Source organism: Pleurodeles waltl, chromosome 5, assembly GCF_031143425.1.
Source record: "Pleurodeles waltl isolate 20211129_DDA chromosome 5, aPleWal1.hap1.20221129, whole genome shotgun sequence".
In the NCBI taxonomy this organism is placed as follows: domain Eukaryota; kingdom Metazoa; phylum Chordata; class Amphibia; order Caudata; family Salamandridae; genus Pleurodeles; species Pleurodeles waltl.
Window position 1 is genome coordinate 1,790,497,982 of NC_090444.1, and position 17,255 is coordinate 1,790,515,236.

At 45.6% G+C, this 17,255-nt stretch overlaps 1 protein-coding gene across 4 annotated transcripts in view; it reads left to right on the forward strand.

Annotated features, from left to right (window-relative positions):
• Window positions 1-17,255, forward strand: part of LRFN2 (leucine rich repeat and fibronectin type III domain containing 2) — a 1,534,746-nt gene that overhangs the window by 1,284,648 nt on the left and 232,843 nt on the right. For all 4 annotated transcript variants that reach the window (XM_069236232.1, XM_069236233.1, XM_069236234.1 and 1 more), the window contains one exon: window positions 1,790-3,182. In XM_069236232.1, coding sequence (XP_069092333.1) covers window positions 1,810-3,182 — 1,373 coding nt within the window. In that variant the 5' untranslated portion in view covers window positions 1,790-1,809. The remainder of the gene's footprint in view (window positions 1-1,789; window positions 3,183-17,255) is intronic.

The following is a 17,255-nucleotide window of genomic DNA, read 5'->3' on the forward strand; positions in this document are numbered from 1 at the left end:
CCTGAATGTCCCTGGGGTGGGTCCCTCCAGCCTTGGGTGTCCTCCTGGGGTGGGCAAGGGTGGCAGGGGGGGTCCCTGGGGGCAGGGGAGGGCACTCTGGGCTCATTTTGAGCCCACTTGTCCCTTAACGCCATGCCTGACCCAGGCGTTAAAAAGCGGCGCAAATGCGCCGTTTTTAGCCACGCCCACTCCCGGGCGTCTCTTTTGCCCGGGAGTATAAATACCACGTAAAGGCCTGGGAGTCATTTTTTAGACGGGAACGCCTCCCTTGCATATCATTAACGCAAGGAAGGGGTTCACGCTAAAAAATTACGCACATTCCGGGAACTTTAGCGCTATTCGCCTCTAACGCCATAGTATAAATATGGCGTTAGTTGGCGTTAGTTTAGCGTCGAATTTGCGTCGAAAAAAACGACGCAAATTCGGCGCAAACGGAGTATAAATACGGCCCTTTGTGCGCAGTTCTTTTGCCTTCGAATATTAAACAGTAGTCTCAACTTTTTAGGAGTATACAACGAGTAATGCAGGAATATTCGACATGAGCATTCCTGCACCTCAAAGAACCAATACTTTGGGTACCAGTAGGTATTGGAACTTCTGGGTTTGGGGAATTCTGACCCATTACAAGATTGCCTCTGAGCAATTGTGAAAAGATGCCACAAAGGTGCCAGGAAAAATATTTCTCCACCACATCATCATTTCTGCGTTTTTAACCGTTTTCACCTGGACATTTCTTCATCCTTAGAACACGCTCTTGTGTATGGTGCGGAAAGGCTAGAAATCGAATTATTTTTGCACCAAACATTTGTCACAGTATTGCTCCTGCTAATTTAACAGTGGGTAAGTATGTAGTTTTTTCTAGTTTACTAGTTGGTTCTTGGGGGTTTCTATCATCCAGTGTTTATCATGCTTCATCCTTGTGCATTCAGTACAGATAGAAATGAACAATGCCCACCTACTCTGTGAAACATGTTTAAGGTCACTTCCTGTGATTTCAACAGGGGTTTATAGGGTAAGTTACTTACGTTACCGTAATTATCTGAAGAAATGAAGCCACTACACTCTATTACAATTTTATCCGCAGATGTGTTGTGTTCCTTTAATAGCAGCTTTTAGAAGGAAAACAATCAGGACCACTTCCATGTAAACATTCTCTTCACCATGGGTTGTAAACCACACATGGGTTGTAAACCACTGTATTAGATTTCTGGGAAGATGACGGAAGTGTTGGTTATTTTATTTTGGGCGTTGATTATATGGTGCTTTATTTACAAATTACTTAGGCTGTTTGTCGTCCAGGCAGACCTAGGTCTGTGATTTCTCTGTTTTCACAACAAATGATTTTTCGACCATCCTCTGACGTGAGTGAGTGAACGAGTGAGCGCAGGTGATGTGGTTGGGAGGGTAACTGGTTCCACACTGCAGGGTCGGGTAAAGAGGCTGGAGGGCGTGAAGTGCCTCTTGCCCACCAAATCCAGGTGAACGTGTTTCATGCAAAGGGATGTCTCTGTGGGATGTTTGACACCTGGAGTTCAGCTTTCACCTCGTACTCCATCATCAATGAAGGTGATATTTGACATTTTGTGAGTGGTGTACCTCTCAATGGGTGACAGGAAAGGTGCTCTATCATTTCATCAATATAATAATAAATATTTTCCGTTACTGTGTGTAATATTCCTTGTAACATCATCCAGTAAAAAGTCAGTGTTAAATCCAATTTTTAAAAAAAGTGTACCTTTGCTTGTAAATGCATAAGATAAACCCATGGGTTGTGTTTACTTTGTTTCAGGTGCCATTGCCTGATTTACGATGGAAAAATTGCTCTGCGGTATCCTGGTGTTTGGAATGGCAGCTGTGATCAACGCGTGCCCAAAATACTGTGTCTGTCAAAACCTGTCGGAGTCGCTTGGGACGCTGTGTCCGTCAAAGGGCCTCCTTTTTGTTCCTGTAGACATAGACCGAAGGACGGTGGAACTGAGGCTTGGGGGAAACTTCATCATAAACATCAGCAGGCAGGATTTTGCCAACATGACAGGGCTGGTGGACCTGACCCTATCAAGGAACACGATCAGCTATATCCAGCCATATTCTTTCATTGATCTGGAGAGCCTGCGATCTTTGCACTTAGACAGCAACCGAATGATGGGCCTTGGGGATGACATCTTTAGGGGCCTCTTAAATCTCCAACACTTGATCATGAACAATAACCAGCTGAGCAGCATCTCAGATGAGGCCTTTGAGGATTTTGTCCCTACTCTAGAAGATTTGGATCTTTCCTATAACAATCTGGGGAGCATTCCCTGGGAAGCTGTCAGGAAGATGATAAACCTACATCAGCTCAGCTTGGACCACAATCTTATTAGTTTTATCACAGAGGGCACATTTTCGGATCTGCACAAACTGGCCAGATTGGATTTGACTTCTAACAGACTTAAAAAGCTGCCCCCAGATCCAATATTTGCAAGATCACAACTATATGACATTGAAACCACCCCATTTTCACCTCCCCTGTCGCTGAGCTTCGGTGGCAACCCACTGCATTGCAACTGTGAGCTTGTGTGGTTGCGGCGAATGGAACGGGAAGATGATATGGAAACATGTGCTTCTCCCCCCTCCCTGAAAGGCAAATACTTTTGGCATGTTCAAGAAGGGGAGTTTGTGTGTGAACCACCTCTTATTACACAACACACTCACAAGCTTCTGGTGCTCGAAGGGCAAACCGCCTCACTAAAGTGCAAAGCCATTGGTGATCCAGCTCCGGTCATACATTGGGTGGCCCCGGATGATCAAATCATTGGCAATTCTTCGAGAACAATAATCTACGACAATGGTACTCTGGATATCCTCATAACAACTTCTAAGGATTATGGTACGTTTACGTGCATTGCTGACAACGCTGCTGGAGAGTCCACCGCGAACATTGAGCTGTCAATAATTCAGCTCCCCCACCTTAGTAATGGAACTGGCCGAACAGCTCCACCCAAGTCGCGGCTTTCTGACATCACCAGCTCGAGTCGTTCCAACCGAGGGGAGGTGAAAACCGCACCAGAGAAAGCGGTTGTGGTGTCAGAAATAGCAACTACCTCAGCGTTGGTCAAATGGTCAGTGAGCAAGTCTGCACCGAAGGTTAAAATGTATCAACTGCAGTACAACTGCTCCGATGATGAAGTCCTTATCTACAGGTAAATGCGAAATGCTAACACTGAATGAATTGTAACTACCAGAATACAGAGTTTTAAATATATTCTAATAAAAATATAGTATCCAGAATGCCTACTGCTACAATATAGTGAAGGTTGGCAAATGCAGGTAAGTATACATTTACTTTTTCTAACTTTATATCTGTATACTTTGACTATATATAGTTCTTCAAGGTTTGGTTTGTAGGCATGGATTTTATGGTAAAGATACACTAGCCTATATATATATATATATATATATATATATATATATATATATATATATATATATATATATATATATATAATATATATATAGTATATATATATGCATATATATATACATGTATAAATACATGTATATATGTGTATGGATAGATAGATAGATTATACTGTGCCTGACTATAGTCTGGATACAATATTGTTGTAAGACATATTTTTGTCATTGGTATTCTGGCACACATCAGATTGAATATTATGCTATTTAGCCAAATACCAAATTTTTATGTTTTGAGTGAAAATAAGAAACATCATTAATTCGAGAAAGTTTGAAATTATTAAATGTATTTGGCAATGACATGAAACTAGACAAGTCTAAAAGTCTTTGTGTTTTATACAGAACAAAATGCAACTCCTTGGAAATATGACTTCAAACACATGAAGTGACGTTTTATATATTCGGGATACAAGGGCAAATGTATTTAGCTGCTATTGTATATTGAGTAACGTATATGTATTACTTTTGTGGTTCTGATAGTAAAAATAAAAAAATATTGTTCAGTTACCCGACTAATAGAAATAGTTGGTATTGATAGCAATGTTGCTGAGCCAATCTGTTCCGAGAACCAACATCTGTTAATTAAATGTATGGCAGAGCTGAAATTCTTGACCAGTGTCTGCACCAGTGGGTAACAGTAAACACGAAATGTGCATTGCCTAATACAATGTGACATTTAGACTCGGTTGCACAGTGGTGCAAAGGTCAGTGCAAAATAGTTCATGCAGTTCAGTTTTTGTTATCTGGCGGGTGGTCTGTAGCTGCATCTGAAAAGGATGACTGGAATCATGTTCCCTGCACTACGCATGCGGCAGAAGTGAGGACTCTAGAACAATGCGATGGAAACAGTGGTATGCGTCTAACAATGGCCGGCACCGCAAAAATAATAGATACATATTCGCATACATGCCAACTCTCCTGACTCAGGCGGGAGACTACCGATTTCAAGGCTACTCTCTCGCCTCCCGATTCCTGCAGCAAAAACCCAATTGCTCAGGAGGCCTCAGCCGCAGGGAGCGGGCTTGTTTGAGTCGGAGTATGCATTGCCAGGAAGCTGCTCCTGGAGGCCAGTGCACAAGTTGGCCCCATTCCCTCCGCCGTCCACAGTGCTTCGTCCCTGCTCCTAACCTGGGAGGAGGAATGATTATTTGCATTTCCAATATCCGACCCTGCAGCAGCCCACTTACAAGTCCCATCCACGCCAACAGGCCCAATTCAGGCCTCAATAGAAGTCAATGGGAGAAATACATTCTCCTGATTATTTATTTGAAATCTCCACTTTCCTCTCCTGAAGTGTTGGCTTGTATGTGTGTTGTTCAAGGCAGGATCAATCTGAAGAGATTTGCTACTGATTGCTAGAACCTCTTATCCACTAATCATACAGGAATATTTGCTTTACTAGAAAACGCCTTGAATGAAAAATCCGTCACGTGTTGCAAAGGCAGAAAAACATACACAATAGGGCAAGGTCGTGACTCACCCGCGCGGCGTCCTCGCGACTCGCACTGAGCTCAAAATCAATTCACGAGCAGTGGAACACAAGAGAGTGACTCACCCTCTCTCACACATTGGCATAACACGCCTTTTTAACTGTTGTTGTTAATTACAAATATTTTCTAAACAATTAGCGTGTGAGATACCCTGACGAACAGGCCCACGTTGCTGTCCCACTGGTGGCACCTACCTTATGATTTAAGTACTTGTATGTTTTGTGTGTCCTGGGGTGAGGCCGCAGTGTACAAATTGGAAACAGACGCCCCCCCCCCCCCCATCACTCCGACAACCATTACGTTGACAGACCGTTATATCGACAACACCTTCACATGAACACAGACGTTAAATCGACCCGCTGTGACCTCTACCTGGCTCTAAATCCCGAATTGCTTGGCCAGGAGCTAGACTAGTAAATCTGCGAGGTCGGTGTCATGGCTGGGCGGGGAACGGACATTTTGAAGACCATGTTTGTCAACGCGAAGGTCATGCCACTGTGGAGGTTGCCAATCTGATGAAATATATCCCGACAGATGTACAGGCATTAAGGGGGGTGGGGCTTATTTTGTAACTCATCAGACTTTAACCCAGAGCAAGAGAGTGAAAAAAGACGCGGAAAAAAGAGGGCAAAACAATGACAAAGGGAGATAGCAGGGGTGAAAAAGAACCTGAAGGAGTGAGATAAAAAGGCGGGGAGTGTCTGATGGTGAATGAAAGAGGCGTGAGGTGAAAACAATACACAGCCTTGGTGGTTGCCCCCCCCCCGACCTTCATAGCACCAGCTGTGGGCTTCTGCGTAAAACCTTGGGCCCAACACTTTTTCCTTTATGGGTTGAAGCACTGCAGGCACTAGAGCGAAACACAATATTGATATGAAGGGATTTGTAAACATGGATTTGAATCGGTATAGAGTGGAGAATTGCCATGCTTATTCTTTCTCTCCATGTTTAGGTCTAGCTTTTAACAGCACCTTTCCTGCTATACAGAGAAGACACATTTTACTTTTTCCATAATATAGTCTTCTCTTATTGCGGATAGACTGTCATGCACACATGCTCACACCAGTGCTTAATTTGAGCCAGTGCTTTCCGGCGTAGGGCACCAGAGATTATTTTTAAGCGCTGGCACCTTTCTTTTTGTCTCACGCATTTACTGCGAGCAAAAAACACATATTTCCCATATGTGTCTGTTGCTCACAGTAAATGCTTGAGGTGGAGGAACAGAGAAACAAAAAGCGTCACAAAGGGAGAAAGCAGAAAGCTGCATGAGTGAGCTGAAGGGGCAGGGAGTGGCTGTAAATAGAGTAAAGAGGCCCGGGATGGCTTCAGGATTACACTGCCTCAGTATTATGTGCTGGCACATTTAATTGCAGCAGCTGCATGCTTCAGAGGATTGCTTTGGGCACCAGCACGTTTTTATTTACAAATTAAGCACTGGCTCTCACACAAACACGCACATACTATCTTTCACAGGTTTACATAGGAAGAGTCCTACACAGGCAGAGTCTGTGTTACACAGGCTCAAAGGCACCAGGGGCCAGATGTATCAAGAATCCATTTTGAGATTCTCAAATAGCGATTTTTAAGAAATCGCTATTTCAGAGTCAGAAAACGGTATGTATCATATTTGCGATTCGGTAATAGCGATTTCTTAAAAATCGCAAATTCTATTACCGAATCGCAAATAGCGATTCTGACCCCATTCGCACCTATGGGCCGGTAGGCCCATATTTGCAAACTTTTTGCATTTCCCAAATTGCAAATACCTAACTGGAATTCGCAATTTCGGAAATGCAAACCCCAGGGTGCTGGGGGCCTTAAGCCCCCTCTGCTGCACCCCCAAAAATTATTTTAGGACATGTAAGGCACACACATGCCAAAGGGGCATGTGTGCGTTACATGTCAATTTAAAAAATGCATTTTTAATGCATTTTTCAAAATTTGCACATGATTACCACCAAATTGTATTTGGTGGTAATTGCGATTTCTTAATGCCCAATTCGCATTAGGGAAAAGCTTGATACATGTGCTTAAGAAATCGCAAATAAGGATTCCTTATTTGCTATTTATTATTTAGAGAATCGCAATTTGCGATTCTCTAAATGGGAGTCGCAATTTTAAGGAATCGCTATTTTAGCGATTCCTCAAAATTGCATAGCGAATGCCTTTCATACATTCTGAAAGGCATTTTTGCATTTGCAAACGGTCGTTCGCACCGTTTGCAAATCCAAAAAGCTTTGATACATCTGGCCCCAAGTCTCACAGGGAATCCCATGCAGATACTGAGTAGCACACAGAGGCAATCTCGCATTGACAACTAGACTCGAACAAGCCGAGTCAAGCACACGCTGATTGATGCAGAAGCGGGCCATCTCATACTGGCAAAGAGGAGGACAGAGACGGAAGTTCACACTGGGGAGTATCATGGTGGCAAAGGTGTACTTCAGGCAGTGAATTTTAATAGTACATTGACACAGAGTCTCAGACACCCTGAAACAGGCAGAGGTTTTACAGAGGCCTCTAGTCTCGCATAGTCTCAAACGGGAAGAGAGTTTTGCCTAGGAAGTGGGTCTCAATGTGACATAATCTCACACGTCTTCACCACAGAGTCCCACCAATGTACCGCCTCTCATAAGTGCAATATTTCACACACTCAAGCAGTTTTACCAACATAATGAATCTAACACAGGCCAAGAGCCCTACACATGCAGAGACACATTAACACGGTGTTAGAAACAGGCAGGCTTACACTCCTGCAGCATCACCCGTATGCAGTCTCACTACACATGCAGAGACACACATGCAGTTTCACATGTGCAGTGAGTCTGCTGCTTACGTAGGTTCACATGTGTTTTGGCTTCTCTGAACCAGTAGCAATCTGTTAATGCACCGGTACATGTCCTCGTTCACAGAAGATCTCACCCATGGGTTATCTGATTGGGTGGCCCAGTTAGTCTCCCAGCAAGAACAAAAACAAAACACTGTAAGGAAAGGATGGAGCACAGGTAACAACAGCAAAGTGAGCAGCATGCACTAGTTACACTTGTCGGATGGGGCTTGGAGATCTCAGTGCATGCAGCCAAGCCCCATTACCACCTGTAGTCCAGGCCTCTGTGACTTTGGGTGGAGAGGGACTGAGAGGAAAGGAAGGCTGGCAGCGAGGTTGGTTAATCCTGGTAGTAGTGGTTCACATTGAAATGGGTCTTTGATTTTCCAGGGGTTTTGGCTCCCGAATGATGATGGTGTTATACATATGGGGTCAATGTGTATTCTGTCATAATGGTGGTGCCCTACTGGGGCAATGCGCGTGCTTGCATTGCTGCAGGCAGTGGTGCTTTACATATCAGAGAAAGGTGGAGTCTGACAAGCCAGAGGTGCTTCACTTACCAAGACCACTATGCTTCTAGTATGACAGCGGGTCTTTACATAAATCCTTTCTATAAATTCTAGCCTATCATATTTGTTTTACACACATGAACAGTGTTTTTATAATGGGACAGTGCAGACACTGCAGCCTAATGGATACTACTAATCTCCGAGGTCCAAGCCTGCATAATAAGTGACCTTTATCAGTTCAAAATCAGCATTTGTGCCACCCAGAGCAGCTCTTAAGCCCAGTGAGTGGCTCCTGGCAGATCTTCTAACAATGAGTAGCATAGGTCTGTTTGAGCATCAGTGACCACGACGACAAGCCAGTATTTTGAGCAGTACTCTCTTATACCTGCCCAGCGCTTGAGGCAGGCTGATGTATTTTGTATAATATGATTAGCTGTACAAACATTTTGAAGGACTCTTGACTGACACGCACAGGAATCACAGTGATGGGCATTATGTCCTGGCACAGAACTGAAAAATGATGGCACTGCATCTTCCATAGCGGAAAACTTTGTCTCCTTTACATCTTGTTTTTCTTCAAATCTGGCACACAGCAACTTCACACGCACATTAAATTCTTTGAAGCCATATTGCTGCTATGTACTTTGGCAAAAGCTGAAGTATTACAATATTTAATACAATCTGCTCCAGAACTGCCTCCATATCCTTTTTATGTCTCGGCTAGACAGCGCTTGTGCTGTCTCTTCACATCTGCTGTATATACTTTGTAAGATTAAGTCCGCCCATAGGCTCCCCATTTGCTGGCTCCATCATTGCTCTCCTATTCTTTCTCTGCATTTGTCCATGGCATGCATTTGTCATGCCACTTGCTCTGGTTAGCCCTCCCCAAGACAGGGGTGTGGAATTTATTAAAATATCTACTTGTCCACGGGACACGTTGCTTCTTAAATCTACTTGTCCTGTAAAAAAATCTACTTGTCACTTTGGTGCTATGTAGTGCGGCAACACATTATGGCAGCAATCTCATAATATAAGAGCTCTGATTATGCCAGGATTACTATTGTAGGGCTTGAATACTTGCATTTTAATCCCTACTATAGCAATTTCCTTATTTTGCCACTTTTCTGCAGATCTATGTACTGGGGCTGGAGGAAGCAGTAAGCAATAGTTCTAGGGCTGGAATGCCTTTGAGTCTGCAAACCTACTAACTTGAATGTTTTAAATATTTTCACCAGCTCTTCACTAATCTTTTCCTATGATGAGGAAGGTTGGAAATTTACTTCTGACAATGGTAGATGTAGAAGTTCTTCCAGGATTCGGAAAAAAGTGGTCGGAGGGAAAGTGAACTTGTAAACGCTCAACAGATTTTCACATGAGCACAGCTACACATGCATATTTGCTTGTGCTTAAAATACATTCACAAATATTTTCTAGGTGTAGGATTTCCTGGTATACTTCTGTAAGTTCTTGTGAATTCATGAAAGCCACTAATTCAAAAACACATACCATGGGTGCACTTCTGTGCTGTGCAGAGAGGGCCCCCCTGGAGGAGGGCTGCAGAGCCTCTGTTTTGCCACTGGTGTCAATGTGTGCCTTTTGAGACCAAAAACTTTTTTTTTTCTTTTTGTCAATGTTTGTTACAATGGTGAAGGCCTGGCAGCTCCCACATCAATAAAGTGTTACAAAAGCCATGTCAAAACAAGACCTACAATGACAAAACCAAAAGACAAAAAAAAAAGAAAACTTGGATCGGTTGGCTTTTCCAGTGCATGTTTATTTACATGCTTCCCATAATCTTGTTGAAAAGGGGTACAGTGATTTTCCATTAGGAATGTTTTTTTGGAAATACTAGCATGCATCAACACATTTTACAAAATGAAGCTTCAAAGAAATAGCACCTAAAATTTCATAGTAGAGAAACTTTTTTTTTCCTACTTGCACTTTTTCCCTGAACATTTTATTTTGAAAGCAAAGAATCATCATTCTTGCTTACAAGCTTCTGCAAACATTTGCATCTAATCCGAGAGCATTCTGGGAGCATTATACTTAGCCTCATATTGTTAAACTTTTCAAACGTGTGTACACTTTTTTTTTTTTACTGGAATCACTGTCAATAGTGCAGTGTGACCTTAAAATGTTTAGCTACAGCGCTCACCCTAATAATGAAGGCTTTTCATTAATAAACCATAAATACAAGTCCGAACAGCATTAACTTTCAGATGCATATTACTTCAACTGCAGACAATTCCCTTGTCTGTAAACTGGCAGCCAAAGGGTTTGTGTTGCAGGGGATTGGGCCTACTTGTCCCAAGGACAAAATAAATATGAAAACTTGTTGTCCTTGACCCCAAACAATATGTCCCAGGTGATAGGAGCTCCATATTTCTGCCAATAGCAGGGATCAAGTACTATATCCATCCACTGGTCTCTTGTCCTGTTTTGGTTTGGGCTGCACACATATTTCAAAAGCAACACAGATGCCACTCAGCCATCTGTTTTCATTGTATTGATCGCCTAAGTCGCACCATCCTTTTAGCCTGCTGTCACCTAACAACAGGCATTTTCATGTTAATGGTTGGTAAACTGCTTGACCCATAGCAGCTGAAGCCACCTGACTTTCATTTTCAAGGCTTGGGATATGCATATTCAGACATGTACAGACACACACCACGGGTGTTACTGGGGTTCTGTAAGGTGTACTTTATCCTTGTAATGCCTCAAGGCCTGCCAGGATCCACGGAGTAAGTGAACAACCCCCTTCTTAGCAATAGCGTTTTAACTCATATCATTCTGAATCCATTTATATCCTGCCCACTTCATATACTAAGTATATTAGAGCAACCCTTTGTGTACATGTGCCTTACCTTTCACATTCATAACTGACATCTCTTTGATGTACATTACTTTTGTAAATATTCAAAAAGAATATTGCATAAATACTAAAATATTTATGTTGCTACTAACAAAAATGCATGTCTCTGTAAAAGTACGGATCAAGCACTGACTGTTTCAACTTAATCAGTGCCCGTCCACTGATAAAGGTACTATTTTGTTCTTTTTAACTTTTAGTGCAATGCAAACAGAAGGCTTGTGACTAGCAAAACACACACCCAGCTGGCCAAACAAAATTGCAAAAGTGTATTTTCTAAAGGTAACTTTCTTTTATTTTGCCAAGTCTTCATTTCTCACTTTGCACTCATGTTTTCTTTGGCTTTTGCTCATTAGCACTGTCACACTGATAATAACACTAACACACTAACACTGTCACAGTAATATCAGTTAGGGGAATAAATACAACTAAAAGAATAAAAGGCATTCACATTGACAATTCCATTAGCTTGGAGCTCGGGAATTGCTGAGACCTATTGGGTTTGCCAATGATTGTTTCTTTTTAGCTACTTTCTTTGAATGAAAAACAGTGCTATAATATGACATTTTAGATTTTTTCTGTAGTTTTCTTTGCCATGACTGTTTTTGGTTCAAACAACAAACTTGTTGTTGCATGCTGAAATAAATACTATTTTCAAGACGTATTTCAAATCTGCCTATAAATTGTAAGTGAGACACTTTTTGTCTGATTATTACACTACAAGTAAATGGGGAGCAGCTTGCTGATAGCTAATACACTGTCAGAAGTCAATCAGGCAGCACTAGGCCAATGCAATAAAATGACTTTAAAAAAAAACGTAAACCTATTGGACTCTGTGTGAGATGAAATGTAATGCACACGCAATTGTGTTTAATGCCATTTAAACAATGTTGATGAGACATTTGAAAGCATTCAGTGAAAGAGCAGAATTTCAGATCAGAGAAATGTAATGGTTTTGTTTTCTTATCAATTTAAAGGTTGGCACATTAAACCCACTGCAGGAGAGGAAACTCAAGTCCTTTATCTGAAAACATCACTCTCTGAATAAATGATTTCTCAGTTAAACTTGCAAGACACTGAGGGGGTCATTCTGACTTTGGCGGGCGGCGGAGGCCGCCCGCTAAAGTACCGCCGTCAGAATACCACTGCGCGGTCAAAAGACCGCAGCGGTAATTCTGATTTTCCCGCTGGGCTGGCGGGTGACCGCCAGAAGGCCGCCCGCCAGCCCAGCGGGAAACCCCCTTCCACGAGGATGCCGGCTCCGAATGGAGCCGGCAGAGTGGAAAGGGTGCGACGGGTGCAGTTGCACCCGTCGCGATTTTCAGTGTCTCCATGGCAGACACTGAAAATCTTGGTGGGGCCCTGTTACGGGGGCCCCACGACACCCCTTACCGCCATCCTGTTCCTGGCAGCCCAAACCGCCAGGAACAGGATGGCGGTAAGGGGGTCGGAATCCCCATGGTGGCGCAGCGTGGAGGATTCCCCAGGGCAGCGGGGAACCGGCGGTACACCGCCGGTTTCCCGTTTCTGACCGCGGCTGTACCGACGCGGTCAGAATGCCCAGGGATGCACCGCCAGCCTGTTGGCGGTGCATCCGCGGTCCCCGGCCCTGGCGGATTTTACCGCCAGGGTCGGAATGACCCCCTGAATTTCCTCTCTGCTAGCCCTGCAACCACAACATTTAGATGTATAAAAGTATCCATAAATATTAAGACAAATTAAGCCCCATAATCTTTCCCCTTGTGTTTTGTTACCGAAAGCAGGACCTTGTTTATGTGCCTATGCTAATTACTAGACCTTAGGTTACAATTGCTCACTGCAGATAGCTATACTCGGAATGTTGGAAATTTATTTTTTATTACACAGACCCAACTTCTCATTGGGACTCATGTCAGATCATTTTATTCTGTTATACAAAATCAATCTGTATTCTGATAGTTATTTGCACATACTTTTAGATTCATAAAATATTTATTTACACATTTATTTTCATGAGAGCAAATCTAGCTCTTGGCGTCACTCTGGAGATCAAGATGCAGGTCTAGTCCATTTACCCAGGCAGCAAGGCAACAGAGTAGCAGTCCTTCTTGCGGAGGAGTACAGCAGCCCTTCTGAGTATTCCACAGCTACAGAGGTGTACTGAAGAGTTGGGTCTGAGGGTCAAGTATTTATACCTGGTGGCAACTTTGGAGTAGGAGGTGGTTCGGGAGGTTTGCACCCCCACAGGTGCTTGAAATTTCCTGCCTCCCTGCCATGGTCCCAGCTGGTCTGGAGTCACAAAAGACTACTGTCAAAATCCTGTGTGTGTGTGCTCAGCAGAGCCTTTATGATGTGCAAGTGTTGTTGGTGATAGCTCCTCCCTTTCATCAAGTCAGAGCTGGCCTGTTCTGCCAACACCTATTTCCCTTTTGTCTCACTGTCTGGGAGCAATACAAAAGACCAATCCACGCGCCCGCTCTTAACTAAGGTTAGAAAGGGATGCTTTTTTTCCATCCACGGGTTGCTTTCTGGCCCACCTGCTTCTCCCCAGCTCCAAGTTGATCTCTCTTGTCTGTGTGTTTCTTCCCCTGAATCCCCCATCCCGATCTTCACATTGCTTTCTCTCTATGCTGTGTACTTCTCCCTGGGCCCTCTGTGTTTCTTCCAACACTGTCCATGTTGCTCCCACCACCCTCAGTGTTGCTTGCCACCACTCGCGCCCTCCGTGTTGCTTCTATCCACCCCTAGCCATCCATGTTGCTTCCATTCTCCGGCCCACCTTTCTTCTTAACCCTGCCCCACCCTCCATGTTGCTTCGCTTCAAATAAAATACAAAGCCTTTTGAAACACTTTTTCCCTTTTAATTTACTGATCCAACTTAGATCATTTTGTAGGCACACATATGCACGGTGCGAAAGCACACAAAATGAAGATTTTCCTTTTTAGCCAAAATGCATAGCCTCAGGAAGGCTGGACAGCAATGCTAAAAAACATTTTCCCAAATACAAGACCTGTTGGCTTTGCCAATGCATGTTTGCCCCAGATGTCCCAGAACCAGCTGGCATGATTGCTGGCACATCAGCCTACGATCTGCTGAGTAGAGATAACAGTGGCTAGTGCGCGCCATATCGCTAATTCAACACAGTCACACACTGTCAAACAAGGCCTTCTGCATCTCTGTTTAACCTAGGAGAGCCCGCTGACGCTGTTGGCGTGGTATTTTACAACAAAGAACGTCATCTGTGAAAGAAGCTGCTTCCTCACCCATGAGTCTGCCAGTACATGTTGTAGAGTCCAGCTGGACTCGTTCTAGTGTTTCTGCCAGCCACTCTGCTGAGGGCTGGTCTTACAGATGTAACCCACACCCACCCAACACAGGCGTCACCAGTCAGGTGACCCTGCCAATAAAAGGGGCCGGGCGCACGTGCCTGAGGCCAGTTTATTACCACCCCACCACCGTGTCTGCGTCACCTTCCTTACAAGCATGAGGGCCTAGGGCCCCACATTACATTGGCGACGAGTGGGTATAGCAACCCCACGTGACCGCAGCCAGCTACTTCCAGGTTGGTCGTGGAGGTAACAGGACAGTAACCCGGTGGAAAGACAGGCGCCCGCCGTGAGCCCTGAAAAGACAAGGGAAACTGGAGCACCGTCCAGCACTCACACCGAGCATGAGGTGAGCCCGGGGGTACCCTCCACATCGAGCCAACAGCGCGCCGCAGCACTGCCAATAAAGCTGCGGTCGCCCTAAATGAAGAAAGTTCTGCCTCGCACCGAACGAGGTGCGAGGCGTTAAGTGTCTAGGGCCGCCCTTCCCCCGTGGATGCAAACCCAAGAACGGCCTGCAGCGTCAGTGAAGGCTGCCGCGGCCGTGAGTGGTGCTGTTGAGCACCAAAGAAGAGTTGTGTGCAAAATTCCCGGAGCCGCCCCCACCCCCTTGTCAACGGAAGCGCAGCCCGCAGCATCAGGGAAGGCGCCGGGCCGCGCATAAAGTGTGAAGAACTGAGGGGCACTAAGCAATGCCGGGGCCTGTCCCCACTACCCCCAAGAAAGGAATGCGGTCCACAGCGTGTGCCAGGCTGCTGCGGCCGCGCTTTAAGGAAATGGTGCGATCGTGCATCAAGAAGAAAGAAAATGCCCGGAGCCGTTTTTCCCCTTTTCTTTTAAATAATAGTGCTGTTGCGCACTGAAGTAGAAATGCCCAGGGCCGCCCCCACCTCAAAAATGCTGCCAACATGGCCCGCAGCACAAAGGAAGGCTGCCGCGGCCAAAACGAAAATGAAAGTACATCGGCGCAGACACGCCAAGGGCCGCCCCCCCCCCCCTTTTATGAAAAAAAGAGAACAAGGAAAACAAGAGAAAAGCACAAGGTGCAGACACGCACCTAAAGTAATTGGAAATAACATGGTGCAGACACGCACCAGGTGCCCAGGGCCGCGCCCCCACCTCCCAGAACTGAATAAAGAAGTGAGGTGCTCACACGCACCTAGAAAGAGAAAAAAAACAGTACCCGGAGCCCCCAACCCCCTCACTAAAATTCGTGCCATCTGCACGCCTCTTCAAACGAGGCTGTGCAGTTTTAGAAGAGAAAAAAAGTGGACAGAAGAAAAAAAAAGAGGAAGAGAAAAGGGAGAGATGAGAAAGAAAATATATAAAATTGCACTTACCTGCAGCCCCCACCAGCATGACGGAGTCCTCCCAGCAGCATGTCCTCCTCACCAGCATCTGTTCAAACAAACGAGGCCCGTAACAGGAAAGACCGTCTTGAAGCTAGAAAAAAAAAGTGCACTACTGGCATCCAGTGGCCAGAGTTGGTATTGCACCCTATTTCTGTTTTAAAGGAAAAACAAGCTTGGATGAAGGCAAGTTTACAGCAGCACCTTCAGAAAGTGACTGCTCCAAACCAAGAGTACGCCCGTGGACAGAAACGGCGCAGAAGACGGAAACGGCGAGGAAGAAGGAAGCGACACGGGCGACGCTGCAAAAGGGAAGGAAAAGATTGCAGCTGTCCCAGCCAAGCTGCAACAGTGAGAAACGGACTCAAGTGCCACGTGAGGTACGAAGAGAGCGCGCATGGTCTGCGCAGCCCCTGGCGGCCGTCCGCCGCCACCGCCGAAAGAACGCCACATGCCCCAGCAGTGATGGACATCACCGCAGGACAAGAAAGGGACATGCCAGGCGTTGTAACAGGACGCCCAGAAAAAAAAGAGACTGACACGTGCGCAGCGAGCACAGAGAGCTGCGCCCGAGAATGTGACGACATGGGTAAAGTCCGTGAAGATGGAGAGAGTACCCGAGAGCGTGACGTAACGCACGGGACAAGAGGCCATGTCAGCTGGCCGCACAGCGACGGAAGATGGCCACTGTTGGCCCATCAGTGAGCAGGTCATCTGAACTGACCGACCCTGCCAGAGCAGATGGCAGGAGTAAGCGCCGTAACAGCGTAGCCTCGAGGAGCAAGAGTGGCACCCTCGAGTGAAGAGAAGGAGGAAGAGAGCGGGGACCCTCCTGCCAGAGAGAGGTCCACCGTGAGGATCCGGTAACGGACCAGACCGGGAGAGGTCTGCATGAAGAGCAGATCATGTCCTACCCGCAGGACTCAGCCTGTGAGAGGCTGCGACCGAGCAAGATGCACCAGAGGAGGTGCAGTGATAGGTCCATGTGAGGCAGCATGCGACCTGTGGCACAACGCCACATCGAGGACGAAGAGGAAGATGCACCAGCGAAGGTGCAGTGATAGGTCCGTGTGAAGCAACATGAGACCTGTGGCACAACGCCACGTCGAGGACAAAGAGGAAGATGTACCAGCAGAGGTGCAGCGCAAGGTCCATGTGCCGCAACATGTGACCTGTGGCACGACGCCACACCAAGGAGAAGAGAGAGTGGCACGATGCCAACAAGAAATGATGAGAGGAGTGTGACAGACCGGTCACACCACAGATCAACTCCATCGCAGGTGTGAAAGTGGAAGGAAGTAGAGTGACACAACTGAGGACTCGTGCGAGCAGATGAGGAGGTACCAATCAGTACAAGACAGTCACCGGGGTGAGCAGACGTCACTGAAGACAGCGATGCGGGTGGTCCCCCACACTTCCCAGTACGACCGTCCTGTCACCTGTCACCGG